The sequence below is a fragment of the Candoia aspera genome, chromosome 9 (assembly GCF_035149785.1).
Source record: "Candoia aspera isolate rCanAsp1 chromosome 9, rCanAsp1.hap2, whole genome shotgun sequence".
In the NCBI taxonomy this organism is placed as follows: Eukaryota; Metazoa; Chordata; class Lepidosauria; order Squamata; family Boidae; genus Candoia; species Candoia aspera.
The window spans coordinates 21,116,411-21,139,096 of record NC_086161.1 but is presented as its reverse complement, the minus strand read 5'-3'; the positions used below and the strand labels follow the sequence as shown (position 1 = coordinate 21,139,096).

At 43.2% G+C, this 22,686-nt stretch overlaps 2 protein-coding genes across 2 annotated transcripts in view; both read left to right on the top strand.

Annotated features, from left to right (window-relative positions):
- The window catches only part of LOC134502750 (disintegrin and metalloproteinase domain-containing protein 32-like), a 33,728-nt gene extending 18,945 nt beyond the window's left edge, over positions 1-14,783 (top strand). The window contains exons 11-21 of the mRNA XM_063311226.1: positions 1,439-1,575; positions 3,359-3,557; positions 5,287-5,376; positions 7,484-7,682; positions 8,995-9,103; positions 9,788-9,971; positions 10,610-10,690; positions 11,286-11,403; positions 12,776-12,935; positions 14,234-14,278; positions 14,651-14,783. Of these exons, the coding sequence (XP_063167296.1) occupies positions 1,439-1,575; positions 3,359-3,557; positions 5,287-5,376; positions 7,484-7,682; positions 8,995-9,103; positions 9,788-9,971; positions 10,610-10,690; positions 11,286-11,403; positions 12,776-12,935; positions 14,234-14,278; positions 14,651-14,675 (1,347 nt within the window). The 3' untranslated portion in view covers positions 14,676-14,783. The remainder of the gene's footprint in view (positions 1-1,438; positions 1,576-3,358; positions 3,558-5,286; positions 5,377-7,483; positions 7,683-8,994; positions 9,104-9,787; positions 9,972-10,609; positions 10,691-11,285; positions 11,404-12,775; positions 12,936-14,233; positions 14,279-14,650) is intronic.
- Positions 1-22,686, top strand: part of LOC134502748 (disintegrin and metalloproteinase domain-containing protein 9-like) — a 658,699-nt gene that overhangs the window by 61,602 nt on the left and 574,411 nt on the right. The window lies entirely within an intron of this gene.

The window sequence follows — 22,686 nt, the reverse complement described above, 5'->3', positions numbered from 1 at the left end:
GAGAAATTTGGACAGGTTTTCAAATTTTGTTATTCAACCTTACTACAATAAAGAGAGTCCCTGGAATCTTTGCTGTGCCTGTTTCTTGATCTGGCCTACTTCGAAGGGCCAGCATCAATCTTGAAAGCCTGTCCAAGTTTCTCTCTCTCCCAACTTATACTAAAAGCAAGGCACTTTTTTTCCTTTTTCCCTTCTTTCCCACACTCTCCTGTTCCTCAGGATTGAGCAACCTCAAAATCCCTCCTTCAATGTCTTGCTCCTCCTCCTCCTCCTCTTCCCAAGGTCAGATCTACATTCCTTCACAGTTGCAAAACAAAGCACCGATAAGCCAGCATTATCTTTATTTGGAGGATGTCTTTTGCTCAAATGGGTCTTGCAGGGATTTTTAGAAGATAAAAATATCCGGTCCCTGCAATTTCCTGCTTTGTTTGGAAATGTGCCCAGCTGCCCCTCCCAATGATGGAGGGAAGCTTGGGGGCATCGGAGAGGAAGGGGGTGTCAAGAAATCAAGATGGTAGCCACAGCCATGCCGTTGAAGCCCCACCCCTTTTTATGTGTGTTGTGTAAAACAACCGGGGCTTCACTTGCACAGTTTTAGGCACCACACCCCCTTGACTTTTGTTTTTGACTTCCCACTTTGGATGCATCTGTTTGGGTGCTGGGGAGCAGCTAGAAACTAAAGGAGATGGTGGAAACCATTATTACCAGTTTGGCCTTCTGGTAGATAGGAATTTTGTTACTGGCCAAACTAACCATGGTGGCCATTTTGTGAGAGCGACCACAACATGTTCTCCCAATTCCAGCTGTGCCTTCCATCTCAAATGGGGGTTTATGGACCCCTTTCAATCTGGGATGAACTGCTTCAGCGGCTCGACAGACTTTGCTGCGCTGTGTTAAGCTGCTGGCAATGAAATACTGCAACACCCATTCTGCCTGGTCAATTGCTCCTGTTTTTTTATCACCACATGGGGTTTCTTGATGCTGCTGGACTACAGCTCTCATCATCTCCAGTGACTAGCTTGTGACTGTGAATAATGGAAGTTGTAGTCCAACAGCATCAGCGATCCCAGCTGGCATCCAAAGCCAATTCCAAGACAGGGGGAAAAACGCACATGTCACACTTTCAACACAGTGGTCCTACCAAGCTGTAGGATGAATCAGTTGATTAAAAAGGCAGAAATGATTCAGGAGAAGAGCGGTCTAAATCAGTGTTTCTCTACCATGCTGGCTGGGGAATTCTGGGAGTTGAAGTCCACACAGCTTGAAGTTGCCAAGGGTGAGAAACACTGGTCTAAATCAATATAGAATACGACTTTCAGATCTACAAAACCAACAAAAAACGAAAATGTGCTGTGATAGACTCATTGATATTTCATTGTTCTTCCCAACTGGGTGAAATACTTTGATTCCTTTGTTTAGCTTCTCTCCTTTCTTCTAGTATGAGAAGGCGATAACTTTGGAGACTTTTTCAGTCATTGTGGCCCAACTGCTGGGTTTCAACCTGGGGATGGAATATGAAGATGGCAAAGAGTGCAAATGTCCAGGACACATCTGTGTAATGCACACAAATGCCGTGCAAGTATTGTTGTTCTTCGTGTCTGTCCTCCATAGCTGGAATAGAGCTGGGGGGCCATACTCAGTATGTGATCTTGCTCGATTGGCTTTTGCTGGCCAAGAGACAGAGTGCTTACACATCACTGTGCTATGTGTACATTGGGGGTAGAGACTGGTGGATCACAGGGTGTTCACCTACCCAGTTCAGATGCTTGAAGGTTAGGGTGGAGCCTGGTGGGTATGCACTTAGCAATGTTTCCAATAATACAAAGTGAAAACTCACACATGCTGGATTCTTCAATAGGCTGCTAGGTTGGAAAGTGTTCATAATAGTTTCCATGGGCTCAAATTAGTAAAACAGATTTTGCAGTAGGCCCCGTGTTGTCACAATACATACAGATTTCTGTATTTTCACTTATTTAGTCAATTTCCAGGGCGGCCCACTTGCTAACAACTCTGGGTGGTTTACAGAGGATTAAAAATAAGAAGTAAAACTACAGGTAGTCCTTGCTTAAAGAGCACAACTGAGACCGGAATTTTGGTTGCTAAGCAAAGCTGTCATTAAGTGAATCTGACCTGATTTTATGACCTTTTTGCGGTGGTTGTTAAGCGAATCACGCAGTTCCCCTTTGGTTTTGCTTGCCAGAAGCTGGCCGGGAAGGTCAGAAATGGTGATCATGTGACTACGGGATGCTGCGATGTCATTAATGCAAACTGGTTACCAAGCGCCCAAATCGTGATCACATGACTGCAGGGATGCTGCGACAGTCATAAGTGTGAGCATAAGTGCTGTTGTAAGTTATTTTTTTCAGCACCATTGTAAGTCTGAACCATCACTGAACAAGGGGTCATTAAGTGAGGACTACCAGTAGTAATAAGAAACAACTGGCAAGCAAACTCTACCACATACAGTTACATATCTAACAGTCCCACACAGCATCACCCACCTGGTGCCGGTGGGAAGAACCAGACTTTAAAGGCCCTCCTAAAAGCAGGTTTTGGCTCTGCAGATTTTGCAGGGTATGCTGTTCCAAAAGGCAGGAGCAGCTACAGAGAAGATGGCATTGCTTTATTGATGGGACTGGGAGCATATCAACCCTCGTTTTTGTTATGTTGACTTTTCCCCCCCTTGTTTTTAATCCTCGTAAGCCACCCAAAGTCATGTGTTGAGACGGGCGGCCAAACAAATTGGATAAATAAATAAATAAATGCCCCCTGACAGATCTTATGGGAGAAGCTGTGCCAAATGTGGCAAGTTGGAGGTGGTGCAAAGTAACTCTGAAATAAATGTGCCCAGTCAGCATTTCGGGATGACACCTTCCCTATTTCATACATGGCTACTGTCTTTCTCATGCTGTCTCTGTTTCTCTGTGTATGTGCACGATCTGCCTGGGGAGTCTCTCTTTTCTATTGCAAGTGTAACTTCAGGATGGTGTGGCTATCTTGAGGACCATGTCAGAGCTGTGGCATTAAACTAAAAGGCAGCTGCTAACCTCAACATGATTAGCACCACTTGCAGAGTGCCCTTGTGGCCACGACCAAGGCTAAACTATGTGCAACCTTTGTTATGTTCCCCCTTAAGTTGTTCTCCTCAAGTATGAGAAATCTCTGCACATCTGTTGATAAAGAAACACAGTGATGGGGATCAACAGGCAGCGAGCTTGTCCTCTTCCATTTTTCTTCAGTTGCTTAACCACATGCACATAAGTTTTGTGATGTGGTGCGTATTTGCAATACGTATATTGGAAAGAGAGATGGATAGGTGATAATGTCATACATATTCTTTCCCTTTTTCTTTTTCCAGTAATTCAAATGGAATTAAAAGATTCAGCAGCTGCAGCATTGAAGACTTCCAAAATTTCATTAAGTTCAGAAGCGCCCCTTGCCTTTCTAATCGGCCAAATTTGAAATTATACTCTAGGAAGAGAATGTCAAAAGGCAAATCAGCTTGTGGGAATGGCATTTTGGAACCTGGAGAGAAATGTGACTGCGGCACTCCTGAGGTGGGTGTCTGAGAAACATTTTCATATGGGTTTATTTAAATATGTTCAGTATGTTGTCCTCTTCCAGAGGCTCAGACAGGTTGTCAGAATGCAGCATAAAATCATTAATGTAGGATAATCCTCACCTAACCCTAGGGAGAGATGCTTTGAGAAAGCCCCATTAACTTTGTGCTGATCCCCAAACTTCTCCTTTCATGCTCCTCAGCCTGGGAATTTTAAATTTACAAGCTGCCGTTTCCTTAAAGTGAAGTAGGCATTTAGATGAAAAAAGAAAACTTAAGATACTGTAGGGATCAACTCTGCAGTTGCCTGAATGCCGGAGCTACGTAAGTCAGCAAGAGATTGTAGATGTGAAGACCAATATAACAGCCACTATTTGAATTGCTGTGCAAGAACCAGCAGCAGTACCAAAAGCTTGGAGGAATATCTGCCCTGGAGCCATTCTGTCTCTGAGACATTGCAGTGATCCTATTGCCCAGTACAGCTGCAGTCTAACATGCATGTGATCATTCAATGCAGCGGAATATCTGCTGCCTTCCCAATGTGTGCTCAGGTCAAATCCCCAGATTTATTTACAACGGATCACTACCCTTCCTTAAGCCAGTAGGCCCCCTTCCTCCAGCCTTGTCCATTTCCCATTTCTTCTCCTTGGACTCATCTTTTTCCTTTGAATATTTTTCACTCACATGAACAGAATCCATGATGGTGAATAGAGGAAGGAGTAAATGTGTTGCCCAAAATGAGGCACTGTAGCTAGTCTTCAAACGTACTTGCCTTGCAACAATAGTTGGAACTTCCTGTTTGCAAAAGAACTTTCTAAGAACCCGTTTCTCTCTGCTTGCTCATCTGCCCAGTTCTTCTCTTGTTGGCTTCTTCCCCTTCCTCTTCTTCTACCTTGAAAACTATTAAAGGTGCAGCTATATCAAAGAGTGAAATGCCTTAACGGTGCATGGAGATTTCAATTACCCCAAAGAACTGTCACAAAATCAATGGTGGGGGGGGGGCAGGGAGACAGGATTTTGAGAAAAAATAACTCTAGGAGCAAAACGTGGAAGTGTGTCAGGCCTGGTGAGTGAACTCGATGTCAGGGGGATGGGAAAAAGTGCTCGTGCAGGTTGGGTCTTTGCAATATCTTGGGGCATTTGTTGCGTGATCACAAGACCTTTTCTGCTTAGTGAGGGCACTCTAAGATGCTGCCCTAATCAACATCTGTTACATTTTCTCTCTGCATCCCTTTTGCCAGAAATTGAAGATGCCTTTGTTTCAGTGGGCTTTTGTACCACCCAGTTTTACAGTAGCAGTTTGAGGAACCTAGTTTTGATATAACACTACATGATGCTTTTCAGTTATCGCTGAACATTTATATATACTGCCCTTCAGAAAGGAGTTTTCAAGAGCTCTGAGCTCATGCATTGAAATGCATGAGAAGAAGCTGTTTTTAAGCATTACGGTGAAATATTAGCTACGGTCTTCCAGCACAGGGAAGGCATTTTCTTACCTGTCTCGTTTTATCCGGGCTGCAGAAAGATTGTGTTGAAAGGAACATTTAATTATTACTAAGGGTCTCCAGAGAGATGAAGGATGGGGACCTTAAATGTGTGTACACTGGAATCAACTTCTAATCCAGTTTCTCTTGCAACCACTGTGCAGCCTGATGTTACGCCCAAGTTCCTTAATCATCTGAGCATTTCACAGCCCACTATAAATAGCCTCATGATTGTGTTTTCAGCAATGTAAAAGGAATAAATGTTGCACCAGCACTTGTACGTTTCAGCGTGGAGCCGTGTGCAGTAATGAATTATGCTGTGACAACTGCAAGGTAAGGCATTGTGAAAGGTCTCAGGTGGGGGAGGTGGGAAGCAGTGGGGTTGAGGCCTGACGGAACCATTGTGTGAATATCAAGCAGGTGCCTCCTGAACTCTTAAGGACTGGAGGAGAGCAGCCAAACATCCAGTGACTCAAAAATGTGGGAGTAAGAGGCCAAAACCCAGGAGATATCTGGGGCTGCCCTTAATGATCACCTGGACATTTCAGCTGTACAAAATGCAGCTGCATGTATGCGTACAGGTCAGGCATGTGATTTTCACATGATAACACAGCTACTGAAGCTGCATTGGATTCCGGTTTGTTTTTGAATACAATTTAAGGTGTTAGCTATTATAAAACCCATCCGGCTTGGGACCTGGTATCTTCAAGACAATCATTTTGAGTAGGAATTGCCTGTCCAGCACATGTAGGCAGAGAGTGCCTGTTAAGACTCCCCACATAGTGGATTTTCAACAAGAAGGGGCTCCAAAGTAGGCATTTTCTAAGGGGGCTCTCCTCCTAAGGAACAGCTTGCCCCAGGAGGCAAGAGTAACTCTCTTCTCTTACGGTATTGTGGCTTGTTAATTCCAGAAGGCCTTTGGGGATCACAGAGCATGTGGCACTATCAATGCATATTGATGGAGGATATGATTGTGTAATGCTGCCACTTTACTCTTATCACTATACTATTGTTTTATCTTGTTGACTTCTGCCATGTATGTAGTTGGACTGTAATTTGCCTACAGTAGCCTGCAATTGTAGAACTATAAAACCAAAATATCCCTAGGGCTCAATTTATGTGTTCTGCAGTAGATAGCTCTTCTACGCATACATGGCTTCTGTCTTGTCGGCAGCAAAACAGCTTAGCTATGACATGTCTATGAGTTTCTGCTGTAATCAAGTTTCTGAGTACAGAGATGAGTTGTCCAGAGAGTTGAGATTTGCATTGTGCTTGGTGAAGTCTGACTGGGCGTTAGGCCTGGAATAATTTAGATGCCCTTCATGATCATCTTGGATGTACATTCTTCTCAATTTGTCAGAAATGCCAGGCCTTGGTCCCTGAACTTTCCCTTCTAACCATTGCTAACTGATAGTTCAGTCTGCACTGCACCAAAATAATTGAACTGGGGCAATGTCAAGAGAGGAAGCCCTTGGAAGATGGAACGATGGTCTGAGGACTTTCAACATCACCAGCTATTATCACAAGGCCTAAATGCTGATTCTGTCCCAGGGAAGTGGCATGTTTTAGGAATTTCAAAAATGACATTGGCCTTTGCTTGTATTACTGTTGTAATAAGCAGGATGGGGAAGGGACCGCACTCAACATTAGTTTGAGGAGTGAGGAGTGTTTGCATCGTGATGCAAAGTGGGTGAGACCATCTGACTCATAGTAACAAGACCAATCTCCTTGGCTTCTGGGTTGTTTTTTGCTTTGGGTTTTAATGCTTCTTCCATTTAGAGCAGGGTTCCTCAACCAGGGTTCCGCGAGAGGTCACTAGGGGTTCCCTGGGAGATCAAGATTTATTTAAAAAATTATTTCAAATTCAGGCAACTTCACATTAAAGAGGTACATTTCATTCTTTATTTTTAGTTTAAGAACCCTGTTCATGCATATATATATATATATATATATATACACACATACATACATACACATACACATACACATACACATACATACATACATACATGCATACACACACACACACACACACACACATACATACATATATACACACATACACATACATACATACATGCATACATACACACACACACACACACACATACATACATACATACATACAGGCCTACCCATTTAAGAAATATAAAAAGTTTGTAACTTCTGGCCTATATTTGAGCCTGAATGTGCAGGGGTCCTCTGAGGCCTGAAAAATATTGCAAGGGTTCCTCCAGGGTCAAAAGGTTGAGAAAGGCTGATTTAGACCATATGTATTTCCCCCCTCAAAATAGTACCTAACCACAACACCACTCACTGTGACTGGAAAGGGTCCTACGCTCCAAAATAAGATTTGAGGTGGGGCTCTACAGCCTCATCTGGACCCTTCCTCCTATAAAGAACATTCCTTGTCCATTTTATTCGTTATCTTTTTGCCTAGTTTAAGCCAAGAAACACAATATGTAGACAAGCCATAGACAAGAACTGTGATTTTCCGGAGTATTGCAACGGGAGTTCAGGTTCCTGCCCAGTCGATGTTTATGCGCACAACGGTCTCAGCTGTGCCTTGGATACCGGCTTCTGTTACGACAGGTCCTGCCAGTCAGCTGATCTGCACTGCCAGGAGCTCTTTGGAATACGTATGTTGAAACCACCATTTCTGGGTCTTTTCTGTCCCCTTAAAGCAAGGAAGGCTTTTCCCCTTCTGGCCGTGGTTTAACACCGTTCTCAACCAACGCCACCTTTCTTCTGGGATTGCTTTTTGTGTCCAGAAGAGTGCATTCTTGGCCATTTATATCATGGGCTTTGAATCAGATTCAGGTTTCTTTATTGTAATTCTTGGGAATGGGCAACTGCTACTTCTCAAGTTACAGATCTCCCAAGACTATAGATGCCCGCGTGACTTGGGGAGAAGGAATGACTCTAATGCCCATTTCGGTTTATAGCACGGAACGAATCTGAGCTCGGATCTCTCACATACTTTGCAACCTTGTTTGTCCTTTTCAGAAAGGGCAGAGAAATCATTTTCATTGCAAACTGTTTTGAGAGGCAGTGATATGGGAAGCAGTGTAGAACGATATTAAATGAATAAAGTCAGTAAATGGGACATTAATACAGGTAGTCCTCGCTTAACAACCACAATAACGACCAGAATTTCGGTTGCTTAGTGAAGCAGTCATTAAGTGAATCCGACCTGATTTTACGACCTTTTTCGTGGCAGTCATTAAGCAAATCACCACAGCTGTTAAGCAAACCATGTGGTTGTTAAGTGAATTGCATGGTTCCCCATTGATTTTGCTTGTCAGAAGCCGGCTGGGAAGGTCAAAAATGGTGATCATGTGACCGTGGGATGCACAATGGTCTTAAGTGTGAGCACCAGTTGTAAGTTGTTTTTTTCAGCACTGTCGTAAGTCTGAACCATCACTAAACGAATGGTCATTAAGTGAGGAGTACCTGTAATGACTTCTGGTTGTAATGCAACCCCTTCTCACCTCTCAAAATAGAAGACTTTCAGCCTCCTTTTCCTTTTAAAATAAATAAGCATGTTTTGAAGCAGCAGCCATGTTTCCTGCCCTCTACCTCCTCCAAAGTCTCTACGGAAGCCATGTATAATGGCCTCTGTGTAATGGCTGCTTTTTTGCAAAGTGGTTTGCAGGCAGTAACAATTTTCCCCTGCCCTCGTTTTTTTCTTTTCCGTTCTCTCTCCCACCCTTCAAAAAAACTGTGAGGTTCACCAGAAAAAGTCCAGTTGGTATTTTTGTCCCATTCTCCCGTGCCAACATGCCCCCCCCCCCCCGAACAACTGCTCATGTGATGGGAGTGAATGCAAACGTATTAAAAAACCCAAAGAAACCCAGAATCTCACGCCCATGCCGAAGTTAAGATTTTGCCAGGAGAAAGGTCCCAGGTGGCATTTTTGCTCTTCTAACCGCACTCTGCCAAAATGTCTAGGGTCAAGAAATGCTCCGCAAGTGTGTTATGAAGAAGTTAATAGCCAGGCTGACAGATTTGGACACTGTGGCCTCGATCACAGAAAGAAATTTAAGACTTGCTCTTTTCGGTAGGTGATTAGAAAATAAAGAATAAATTGAAAAGTATTGTTTTGGGGAGAAGTGGTCTTGGATGGAATGGGGTTTGATCTATGGTCTGATGTTTTCTTGGACCAGTTTATACAGGTAGTCCTTGCTTAACTACCACAATTGGGACTGGAATTTCGGTTGCTAACAAAGTGGTCATTAAACAAATCTGACCCAATTTTACGACCTTTTTTGCAGCAGTTGTTAAGTGAATCACCACAGGCGTTAAGCAAACCATGTGGTCATTAAACAAATCACGTGGTTCCCCATTGATTTTACTTGCCAGAAGCAGGCCAGGAAGATAGCGATCACGTGACCATGGGATGCTATGATGGTCATAAATATGAACCAGTTGCCAAGCACCCAAATCGTGATCACGTGACTGGGGGGACACTGCATTGGTCGTAAGTGTGAGGACCAGTCTCAAGTCAGTTTTTCCAGCACTATTGTAAGTCCAAACTGTCACTAAATGAATGGTTGTTAAGTGAGGACTACCTGTATGGGGTTTTCATTGTGGTATTTCAGTGCCTGTTTTCTCATTTGCTTTGCGTATGCTTGAGGATGCTTGTGCTAGGAAATCAAGAGCAGAATGGGTAGATGGGGTGGCGATTGTAGATTTTAATGCCCACTGTATGATTCTTCTCTTCTTTTCCAAATGCCTTTGATAGGGATGTCAAATGTGGAAAGTTACTCTGCATGTATCCCTATGAAACTCCTTTTACTAAAATTAATGTTCCCGTCTTGTATACACTGGTGAAGGATGCTGTCTGTGTGTCTTTGGACCTTAAACAGCCAGAAGGCACAGCAGACCCTATGATGGTGAAGGAGGGTACAAAATGTGGACTTGGTAAGGTAAGGAAAACGACATGCTGTCCGTAATACTTGTTCTGTAGCAGGCAAATAACATTCTGGCAGTGGAAATATCCGGAGAAAGGCAGATGACATTCAAGCTGATGATGATTTGAATTATTGTGAACAACAACAATAACAATATCACCTTTCTTAGAATCTAGGATCTCAGGCTTTGGTCTTCTACCAAGGGTTTGTCCTGAATTCCTCACAAGAGGGGTGCCTCTGGGCTTGTCTGAGCTACAAATCTATCCAGTGGAGTATCAATACCTTAACAGAATCCTAGGAAATAGCGAGTCTTATTGGCAGTGAAAGTTTGTGATGACACGGATGGGCCTCCTGAGATGGGAAAGCAGGTCTAGTATAGTGGTTAAGGTGTTGGGCTGGAACTAGAGAGATCCAGTTTCAAATCCACGCTCAGCCATGGAAGTTTTTGTGATGAGTTTGGATCAGTCACCATCTCTCAGCTCTACTTCACGCTGTTACAGTAAAGAAGGGAGAGGAGAGGAAAGAAGGCTTTATACAATGTCTTGTGTTCCTGGAGGAAACGCAGCACATCAGTCTAACAAACCAATAAATGAAGCCTGAAGAAAAGCATTTATTTTTTTTTTGAAAACTGAAAAAAATATTGTTCTTTGTAGATTTGCATCAAACACATATGTGAAAATTATGACATTCTGAAGTATGATTGTGACCCTCTGAAAAAATGCTCAGGGCATGGCGTAAGTAAAATAAATAATAGATTTTCCTTGAAGCCTTTTTTAAAACAAGGAAACATCTTTCTTGGACCAAAAAAGGAGAGAAAGAGTCTTGATCATGATAAAGTGGATTTGCAATGCTCTTAAAAAAGGCATAGTGCTTTGATTGCCCAGTTGCTGTTGTCACTTTGACTTTTTTGACCCCCCTACCTCTGTGAATGCCCCAAAGGTGGGGTACCTGATGTTTTAAATTGATGTCCTATGCCAGTCTTCCCCAATCAGTTGTCCTCGAGATGTACTGTAGACATAGCCCAATATGCAAGCTGGCTTCTTTGCAGGATAAAGACGTTATCTGGGCCATGGCAAAATCTATATATGATTAATAGGTTGGATTAAAATCGAAATATATCAAGGAATAGAGTGGATGAAATCACCCCCAGATCCCACTGCCATCATTAACCTTTACCTTTGGTGACAACCTTTGAATAAACTCCTGGGACTTTAGCTTGTGTGCCCATAACCTTGGGTTCCACTTGCCAAAAGCAGTCTCCCATTTTGAAGTGAAACACTTGACTGCAAGATTTAGATCCATTAGAGTTTTCTCTGGTTGGTTTCTCAGGTGTGCAACAACAAAAGAAATTGCCACTGTGACCCAGGATGGGCTCCTCCAGACTGCAGAAAAAAGGGAAATCCACTGGGAGGAAGTCTTGATAGTGGACTTCGCCATCTGGAATCAGGTCAGTCAGTTGTATCTTACAGGGACATCCACCTGAACGGGTGTGTGTGTGCGCGTGTTAAAATGGCAGCCATGTTTGTTTATTTTTTTTTAATTGAAAGTTTTAACAATAGTAAGAACTAATACAAACTGAAGTAGAATGAAGAAGAAGAAAGAGAAAAGGGGTAACAGAAAAAGCTGAAAGGGCAAAAAAGAAGAAGTAAAAGAAAAGTAGAAAAGAGAAGATATTAAAAAAAGATATAAAGAATTGTCTTCTGATCTTCTTCACAGCAGTTATAAGTACAGTTATATTTTAACCCCTCTCTCTAAAGTTACATTATGACTCTGTTCTTTCTATAGTCTATCCCAGTGTTTCTCAACCTTGGCCACTTGAAAATGTGTGGACTTCAACTCCCAGAATTCCCCAGCCAGCATGTGCTGGGAGTTGTAGTCCATACCTTAAAGTTGCCAAGGTTGAGAAAGACTGGTCTATCCTGTCTAATCATCAAAACCATCAATCACAAGTTCATTTTTTTTCTTTTTAATGCAAAAAGCCCAGAAGGGGTTGCCAGTCGCCAATAAATATTGTCTTTTCTCTAATCATGTCAATTTAGCCATTTGTATGCTTAAAGCCCCCCCTCACTGCCAGCTGTGGACTCCCTGGGTCTGTACTGAGCAAATCCAAATCAGTTTTCCAATGGCTAATTTTAATTCCATATTTTTCAGGCTGGAATCGTACTTTCACGCCACATCCAAAACAGTGGAACTTGATTTCTGTTTTCATTTTCAATTGCTTAAATAATAAGGATTTAATAGGAGCAGTAAATACCACATCTTCTGTGCTTGGAGCAGGAACACGTTTTTGGTGGGGGGGAGAAGGTGAAAGGTGAAAGGTCCCCTGTGCAAGCACCGAATCATGTCTGACCCTTTGGAGGGATGCCGCTTTCACCACGTCTTTGTTAGGTCCCCTTAGGGAAATAGCTGAGGGTTGCATGTCCATGTCAGGCAGGACTAAAAAAGCCCTGCACTATTTATTTTTTATTCTCCCTCAGTGCAACTCACATTCCCACATTCCATTCTTTCTGTAGGCATCCACAGCTAGCACGATGAGAGGAAAAGAATGACAGGCGCATGATGATGTCACAAGGCAAAACCTGCCCTTTGGTCCTTGCGTCCTGGCACTGGATGCAGTAGTAAGTCTCAGGCTTGCCTTGTGACATCACAATGCGTCGTTCACCCCTTGCCCCCGACAGACACCTGTGATGATTTCTTCAGGAACCTGCCTGTCTCAGCCTGGATTTGGTTAAATTTCCATGCGTTGGCACGTTGGCCCAACCTTCACAACTGGAGAAGCCATCCAGGTTTAGACCTGTGTGAACTCTGTTCCGACCTAGATATTGCGGAAAAGGCCAGGGAAGACAGCATGCGGACATGGATCCTGCTGAGCATTTTTCTCTTCCTGCCCATTGTTGTTGGGAGCATCACTGTGGCTGTCAAGTGGAAACGCATTAACAAGTATTGCTTAGAAGAGAATGAACTGGACGAAGATTCGCTGTAAGTTGCTTTGAAGGGGCGGGGCAGGGAGGGACTGCAAACTCCTCAAGTACCAATAATTTGAATAAGTTTGCTACAGAAGGATGTAGCAGGGGCCGAGGCTTCTGCAGGGAGGGTCAAAAAGGTGAAGATGGCAGCCACAATGCACATGAAAAGGGTAAGGGCTTTGTGCAATTTTTCCCAATATAATGCAATTTATATATTATTTTTGCAAGTATTTATTTTCCTGTAAATCTACATTGCAACATTCAGAAAATTACACATTTTGAATAACTACGTTTTAGGTTGTATAGTAGGTCAAAAATGCAAAATTAGGTAAGTTTGCATTGAAATCGTATCCCCCCCCCCCCGCCTTTAGTGGAATGGAACTGCATAATAAATCTGGCATACGTGTGTTTCTTAGTTATCACATTTTTGTTTTGGCCAATATTTCCACTGACTTGGGCTAAAACCCCAAGACTGATGAAGCAGAATAAACCAAAACAGCATCTTCGCAGCCAGGCTTATGTTTAGAATCACAGAAAAATGTGATTCAGCCCAGGAATTTATTTTCAGTCCCAGAACAGAACTTACAGTTCTTTTACCCACAAACTTTCGCCCACTCCCTTCCCCCTTTTAACAGGGAACTTTTAACATTTGCTACCATTGTTTTAAAAGTTGAAAGTTAGAACCCCCTGCTAATCAACTGTATGTGACCAGTGACTGACCTCCTTTTTCCCCAATATCTGAATTGATTAATTTGGTTTAATTTTATTTATTTAGTTAGAAGCCACCTCAATCACTTTGACAACTCTAGGCAAAATACAACACAGTACAATAAACATACAGGTAGTCCTCGACTTACAACCATTCGTTTAGCAACCGTTCAAAGTTACGACGGTGGTGAAAAAAGTGACTTATGACAAGTCCTCGCACTTACGACTGCTGCAGTGTCCCTTCGGTCATGGGATCAAAATTCAGACGCTTGGTGACTGGCATGCATTTATGATGGTTGCCGCATCCCGGGGTCATGTGATCTCCATTTGCAACCTTTCCAGCCAGCTTCTGCCAAACAAAGTCAATGGGGGAAGCCAGATTCACTTAACGACCATGGCGAAAAAGTTCGTAAAATTGGGTATGACTTACTTAATGACTGCCTCACTTAGCAACAGAAGTTCTGGTCCCAATTGTGGTCGTAAGTCGAGGACTACCTGTATTTTAAAAACAAAATCAGCAGGATTGATAAAACAATGTTAACTATACAAATGGTATAAAAAATCATCTTAACTTAAATAATCTTAACTACTGTTGCTTTCTAGATCTTATTCTAGATCAGAAGAGAGTAGCACGACCGACAAAACAAGGTAAGCTTGTAGGAAGCAGATGCGGGGCAACCTCCTGCAATCTAGAGCCACATGTTGCTTTTGGGATAAGCGAGTCTGTTCTGTGAGAGCAGCAGCTCTCTAGGCAAAGCCTTGTTCCCTTCCATCTTAATTCTAAAAAGAACAAAAGTGAATGACTGCCAAATCCAGGTGCTTGGGTGGCAAGTCTTCCCATACCTTCTCCACCCCTTTTGATAGAGCTGATCTCTCAGGGGGCCTTTTATTTATCAGCTGTAACGCCTGAGAAAGGGATATGTACTTTCCTCCCCTCTTCTTATTTTGAAAACAACAAAGCAAACGCTTGTTCGATGGGTAATTCTCGTGATACTGCTTAACTTATCTCCTCCTCTTAAGTTTCAGCCAAACAGACCTGATGTGAACAGAGGGAAATTGCGCAGCTGCTTTCCAAGCCAGAAAAGAGAAAGCAGCAAGATCACTGCACATCTATGTATCACCACATGCCATATAATAAATCACTGTTTGCATGTATAAAGCACCGGTGAATGGCTTTCTAGGTTCCACTTTAGTATGGATGTGGAAGTCACCTGTCTGGGCAATTACAAAGCCCACAGAGCCAAGAGCCTCTGACCCCTATTGCATGTTTTCTCTCGCAGGTACAGTTGTTCATTCGCCCTCTCCAAGCAAGTATCCTGTGCATCAGGAAAGACACCTGAAAGTAGTGGGCCCTCTCTCCAAATACTGTCTTCTGCTCCATTTGCTTTCCTTTGGTCACTGCATGGATTAAATCTTGAGGTCCCCACCGTGTCACATAATGTACCACAGAGACCACTCTTGGCACCTACCAGCTTCCCTGTTCCTCTTTTAAAAAAAAAATATTTAAAAACATCCAGGAAGTTGGCTTGCTGCAAGTCAAAACATGGCTTCCAGCATAGACTTCCTTTTCAGAAAGGCCTCTATAAAACATCTTAGGGAATAACAGCGATGCCGGCCACAGTGTCACCTGCCCAGGAAAGAACAAAGGTGGAGTGTCTGCAGTGGAGCCTTGGGGAGAAATGTGGTGCTTTGTAGCTAATTATGGCCTCCACTGATAGGTTCTCAGCATTCCACATGTGCTCCCAAACCCCCAAAAGTTGACGGCCAGCATTACCTTAAAAGTGGGCTCCATTTTTCCAGGCTTTCTAGTTTTCTCCGGAATTTCCCCCAGTGGCAAAGTGGGCCTACTGGGGCCCCTTGTCCAAGGTTCCCATCAAACCCTGGAAACAGCACAGACAAGGATATGCAATACAGCACATGTTGTGATAAAAACTCAGTTATAGACTTGAGACCTATCAGGGATAGACACTCTGCTAAGCTATTGCTGATGGCTAGTGAGAACTGTGGGGGACCAATCAGATGGCATGCAGAAGACCCAAAATGTTGTCTGTTTAGTCCCTTTACTGAAATGCAGGCTGGATGAGAGGCTTTCACCAGAACTGAAATTGGAGGTGGACAGAGACAATGCTTGACATTTTTTCTACACATTGGCTTTCTGATCAAAATCACCCACTCCCTTCCAGCTACTTTTTTTTTTCCTCCAAGGGAGAATGAATATAAAAGCACATTAAGGATAGCAATTTTGATTGCAAAGACACCATTCCTTGAGGCACACACATCAGTGATTTTCATGCACACTGACTGGGTCCATACCAAATACGTTTTCCTCATTACCTGCCTTTTAGAGAACTTCAAGCTTGCAATGTCTTTGGTACTGCTTTGGTTTGATAAATATACAATGCAGCTAAATGGTTCACAGTAGGACAAGAAGTGCACCATGATTGTATAATGTCAGCTGATTTATTTAGTTTATATGAAGAATATATCATGAGAAATGCTGGACTAGAAGAAATCGAAACTGGAATTAAAATTGCTGGGAGAACCATCAACAATCTCAGATATGTTGATGATACTTTTATGGCTGGAAGCAACAAAGACTTAAGGAATTGCTTGGTGAAGCAAAGTTCTAAACCTGGTCTGCTGTTCAATATTTAAAATCCAGGATTACACCCGCAGGCCTCTGATGCCTGGAAAAATTAAAGTAATAAAAGAGGCTGACAAAGACAAGGTGGCTAGATACAATCGCTGATGACATAGGCAGGAGTTTACAAGAAGTCAAAAAAAGCAGCCACTGAGTCTTGGCAAAATGACATTCATTGTATCACGAAGAGTTACAAGCAACTGAACAACAGCAATAATAAAAGAATTACCCGTTACAGTTCGTCAAGTATCCTTTTTAAGGTTGCAACATGGCTATAATAAGCCATAATATTGCTGGTTTGATTTTGGCTTAATTCAGGGATTCTCAAACTTGGAGGCATACCCTCTTATTATTGCCTAAAAACTCAGGCACCCCAAGTTTTGTGTGGAGCTGGTAAAAACTTGGTCCCAGAATTTGGGAGAGAGACTAACTTTGCAAAGTGGCTTTTTCACCCCTCCCGACAGGAATCCCAAATACTTCAGGCACAGCGAAAAGCATTTATTAAATGGGTCAAGTCTTTTTGTAGGGTACAGAAACAAATGATACACATATGGGGTATATGGGATAGGCCAGGAAGCAACTAATCAAACAATAAAAGACATTGATTACATGTGAGGATTGTACAGTAGAAAACATTGACCACGGGTAACATTCCACCAGTGGCAGATTGATGGATTAGGTCACTCCCTTCCCCAGCTGGGTTTGCGGCCTCTTAAAACTTGCAAGTGAGTTGAAGTCCACACCTCTTTAGGTGGATGAAGATTCTCAGTCATCCAGGTGGAATTGTCTGTAGGTTGAGTCATGGCAACTGGATTTCTTTCTTTTTGGTTGAAACGTTTCAACCAAAAAGAAAGAAGTCCAGTTGCCATGACTCAACCTACAGACACCTCTTCAAGGGGCCAAGGTGGAGAAACCTTGGGCTGAGCCCTCCCAACCTGGTGACATTCGCGTGCTGGCATCTTATTCACCCGGGTGGTCCTCCCACCCTAAAGACGATCCTGGGCGACGCGGGCGCCTTTCCGGGACAGCCGGGAGCCGGTCCCCGCTGGCGCTTGGCCTTCGTCTCCAGGAGCAGCGAAGAGACTGCGCCAGAGCCCTCCAGAAGCCCCTTTCGGCTACCGGGCGCTTCGTCCCATCCCGAGCGGCAAGAGCGCGGCCAGCGAATATCCGGGCGCAGCCCAGAAGCCGCCCGACCGCGGCTTCCCCGCCGTTCGGGGGCGGGGAAGCGCCGCGCCGCCGGGGCGTTCTCATTCCTCCGCGCCCGTTAGCGGTTGCCCGTGGCCGCCGGCGCCGCCTCCCGGGGAGGTGGCGATGGCTCGGTTTGCGCTGCGCTTGGCGCTGCTCGCCGCCTCCTTGGCGGCCGCGCAGGGTGAGTCCGCCGCAGCCCCCCGGACTGCCGCCCCCGAGCGCTGGGCGGCTGCAGCCTTCTTCCGCGCTGCGGCGCGGCCCCGGGGAGAAGCGGGGACGCGCCCCGAGCTGCGCGGGCTTCCTCTCTCCCTGGGCCGGGCTCAGCTGGCCGGAGGGGCCCCTTTAGGTCCCTCGTAACCACAAGGGCACATTGTTAGAGCGGCGGTGGGCATCGTCACCAGTTTATTGGGGTTATTGGTGATGCCACCGTCAAGGCGAGGCTTCCAGCAAGCGTGAGCTCAGATAGGATAATAGCGCCATCATCATCATCTTCATCATCACGATCATCACCACCATCATCATCCCATCATTTATATATTTATTGGTTTGCGTACCCGCTGCAATTCACCTGACACAGTGGTGGGCAGATGTCAAATGCCCACTTTGCAATTAATATGTAAAAATGGAATTTAAGCCATGGCAACGAAACTCTAAAACAGGGGTTGTATAAACATTACCCATGGCGTTGTTACCTAGGTCAGAAATTGATTTAATTGATTATGTGCCAGCAAGTCAGTGTTGACTTCTAGGGACCACATACATAGATTTTCTCCATGACGATCTGTCCCCAAGATGGTCCTTCAGGTCTTCCAACGGTGCGCCCATCACCACTGTAACTGAGTCCCTCCACCTTGCTGCTGGTCATCCTCTTCTCTTTCCTTCTACCTTTCCCAACATCAGAGTCTTCTCCAGAGGGCTGGGTCTTCGCATCATGTGTCCAAAGCAGTAATGTGAGCCTGGTCATTTGTGCCTCAAGTGAGAACTCTTGAGTTGATGCGTTTGATGATCCATTGTTGGTTTTCTTGGCTATGGCTGGTATTCTCAGCTCTCTCTAATTCTTAATCTCATTTTATGATTTACGCTGTGTTGATTATTGCTGCTGTTACGATCTATTACTTGGATTTTAAAAAATGATTGTTTTTCAAATGGTAGTTTTGAAAATGATATAGTATATTCAGCTACTTCAAATAATTAATGAAAGACGGACAAATTTAACCTGATTCTATGATGCTTGTATATTCTCTGCTTTGTGCTTTATTTGTCTTTGTCTTTTTTTGCCTTTTTATTTCTTTTTTCGTCTGTCTTTTCTTTTCCCCTTTTCTTATAAATGCTTAATAGAAAATATAATAATAGAAAAAGCTCTCTGGAAGATGATGACGATGATGATTCCATGGAGTGAATAGTGAAGGGTAGGCTGGATCGTGCTTTTTGATAACCTCCGCTCTTGATCTGTAGGTAAAAGAACTCCAGCACCAGAATTCATTCTGTTGTTATTAGCGTACCTTTTATTCTAATTTATAATGATTACTATAACAACTTCCTCTGAAAGGAGTTGTGTTTGCTAGAACTCTAGCAAAAAGGCAACTTTTAAGGGACATCCCAATCTTTGCACAAGGTCATTATTTAGTTGTTACCATGAGAGTCAGCAGCCCCAAATGTGGGAAAAGTATCAGCACTATTAAGCAGAAAGAATGTGCAGTGTTGGAGTGTGAACAAAGCTTCAAGAGATACACTCCTAAGGATATCTTTTTCAGTGCTTTTCTTTTACTTCTTCTTGATTCAAAGCTAGAGAGGTTAAAAAAAAAAAAAAGGACATGGGCTGCTAGCTGAACAAGCCAGCCCTACGGAAAAGCACAACCAATGTGCAGAGCTTTGAAAGAATTGCCACTTGGGGAAAATACAGAAAATGCTTCTTGCAGAACCACAGTGCCTAGGAGTTTGAACAGAAATAGAAATGGTTAGCCAGGCAATGCTTCTGCAAATCTTTTCCCAATATAAGAGGTTTATAAATACAGTATATGATTATGAAACTCTTTCTTCTGCCTAGGTTTTCAGAGGTCATTTCTGCAAGTGATTGTTCCTCAGAGGAACCCATCTCATGCCACTGGAAATAAGGTATTTCTTGGATTTTTCCTTGTCTGCTGCTAACTCACCTTTTAATCTAGGCCATCCTCTCATGACTGCTTTTATAAAAAGTTTAACAGGGTAATTGACTAACGCAGTTGGCTGTATGAAGACGACTTGAAGCTATAGTGGGTTTAGAACACAGTATCCAGTAACAATAGTGACAATAAATTTTATTGATTAGTCCTCTAACCATATCAACAAGCCGTAAAAACAATACAGAGAAAACAGTAGAACATATTTATAATAAGTCGTCACCCCTGCAAACAACCCCAATCTGTTCTAGATAGTCTATCCTCTTCACAATCGTTTTTGATATAAAACTTAATTTATATACAGATTGAGCAGAACAGGAGCCAGTATACATCCTTCTCTGACCCCTTTGTTGGTGTTTATTTTCCCTGTTAGGGAACCCTGCGCTCCTGTGACATAAAATGAAACGATTGTCAATAGTAGTGTGACCAGGCCTAAATCCAGACTGCTCTTCTGCTAACAAGCCCTTTTCAATTACCTAGTTCTCAGTCTTGTAAAAAATATATTTTGCCTATAGTTTTGTTACCACATCAGTTGAACGGACTGGTCTGTAAATTGAAGGATCATCCTTATCACCCTTTTTGTAAAGGGGGACCACAAGAGAGCTCCCAGCCAGCTGGAATTTGGCAAGAATGATTTATATGAGTAAATAAACCTGCGAGTAAAGGAGCCCCCCAGTCAATATGGTATTTAAATAGTTCAGAGGGAAGGCAGCAGTACCCTGCTTATTGACTGTTGGAAGCTGCTACAGCACACAGCGTCAACATCGCAGGAGTGAAGTGCTGCTGATTGGCTTCTGGTCCAGTTCAAAGTGCTGGCTGCTTTCTGTGAAGTTTTTTATGGTTTATGCCTTGCACCTCCGAGGTAGAATCTCTCCAGACAGAATCTCTTTGCCCAATATATGCAGGCAGAGAAGTCTTGGTTCTTATCCTTACAAGTTTGGGGTGAAGTGGGGTAGGTGGAGATGGGCTTTCTCAATCCCACCCCCTCACTCTGAAAGACCTTGCTCCCCCAGATGGGGTTGGCCCTTTCTTTACTGACATTTAGGAGAGTAGTAAAGTCCATGCTTTTCTGCAGAGCCTTTGGCAAGGAGAGTGTTGTGTAATGCTGGTAGCAACTATTAGAAAATAATGAGGGACGATGAACAGGGTTTTTGCTGCTTAATTACCAGTTTCCCTGTATTTCTCCACCTGACAGTGAGTTTCTTTAAGTTTTAGATAGTTGCACAATCACGATAGGGTTTTCCTCCCTCTTTCCTTGGACTATTTTTGACTGGTGTGTTCCTGCATTTTTTTTATTTCTAGATTTGTGCAAAGCAGCTTAGATTTCCTTCAACAAAGTGATACATGCTGTGCAGGCAAGTGATTCTCTTTGGTGAAGTGAACAGTCAACACGATTCTCCTTGATGAAGCCCTTGGCACCACGGCAAAGCACTTTAGGCCAGTGCTGGGGGCCTTCTCCTGGACTGTTTGTTGAAGAAATCTCTCAACCATCTCCTGCTGCAGCATAAACTCTGTAAGGAAAGGTTGAGAGGGATTGTAAAACAGAGCACTGCAAAGTCATAGAGCTACTTTGCCTGTGGAACTCAGGGAGGCTTGCTATTTTGTGAAGGAGATCCAAGTACCCCTTCAAAGATTGGCACAGCCCTGTTTTTCACATTATTTTAACAGACATCATTTAATGTGCAAATAAGATGTGGGAGGAAGGGCAGACAAACCAGCCTAGATAAGACCAGGTAGAATTCTGAAGTCAGGTCTTCTGCATCCTGGCTGGTCAAATGCTGAAAGGAGCCAAAGGGTGCAGATGCTGGGAATGGCAGCCAATCAGCTTGGCTATAGTGACCCTCACACTCACAAAGCAGGACTGCAGTGGAGACAGGAAATCGATTGGTAGTGGGAAGACCAAATGTTATGCATGTTCTGTTTAGGACAACTTCCAAAGCAAGTATAGTGAACTCTCCAAGGTGCTGATGGTGTTTGTCATCCGTAGATGCCCAGTCCCTAGTTGGCTTTCTAGGACCCTCTAGCCTGGCCAGGACAAATACTGGTAATTATACCATCCTTTCTCCCTGGAGGTGGGAGATAGACTGCCTGGAAACAGGTTCAGCCTATTTAATGGTCAAAAGACCCGTTCTCCCACACACTTCCCTAATTCTTGCTAGTCCAGTAAAGCTTCCATGGGTGGCAATACATTTTTAATTCTCTGCTTTTTGAAACAAAAGAAGTCTTCCCCAAGTAAACAGTGAATGGAATAGATTAGAATGGACAAAAGGATCCACAGTGTAATTTTTCTTTTAAAAAAACCCAAGAAATGAAAGAAAGAGAGAGAGAGAGAGAGAGAGAGAAGTGAAAGAGCAACATAAAATAGGTCACGATGATGATGATGCTATCCGTTCAATCGTGTCTGATTCTCAGCGATTCTATGGATCAGCTCTCTCCACTTTTTCTGATCGTGTATGGCTGACAAATATAACAAATAAATATGATACATATTTAATAACATTTATTAAATATTTAAAAAACTATTTGTATTTTCAATATCTAAATATTCGTTGAATTGATTAAATATTATCAAATTAATTAACTGCATTATTAAATAATATTAAATATTAATAGTAAATGTTAAATGTTTAAAATTTATCTGAACTATTTAAGAATATTAAAAAATAATAATTAAATACGGTACAATATGTCACATCTTCAGCCTAACCTCAGATCTGAAATCACCTAAGAATGGAACAAGCACACTGTTAGAGCCTGTTCTGCATGCTTGTCAAAGGGAAATTGAGACAAAAGTACATTTGTGGTTTATCAGAGAGGAAATAAAGAATGGGCAAATGGACCTTTCAAGAGAGGTAGTTAAGAGACGACAAGCTATTAAGTAAGCTCTGTCTCTCATTCCTGCTAACCTGGTTGGGATACTGGGGGAGGCTGTGAATGGAGATAAATAAATCAGTGCTGAATTGGATCACAGCTGCCCTAAGACCTGAGCGTGTGGAGTGGAGGCCAGGTGGTGATGCCTCTCTTTGGAAGAAGAAGGGCAAGCCAGGCTGTTGCTGTAGCACAATGCA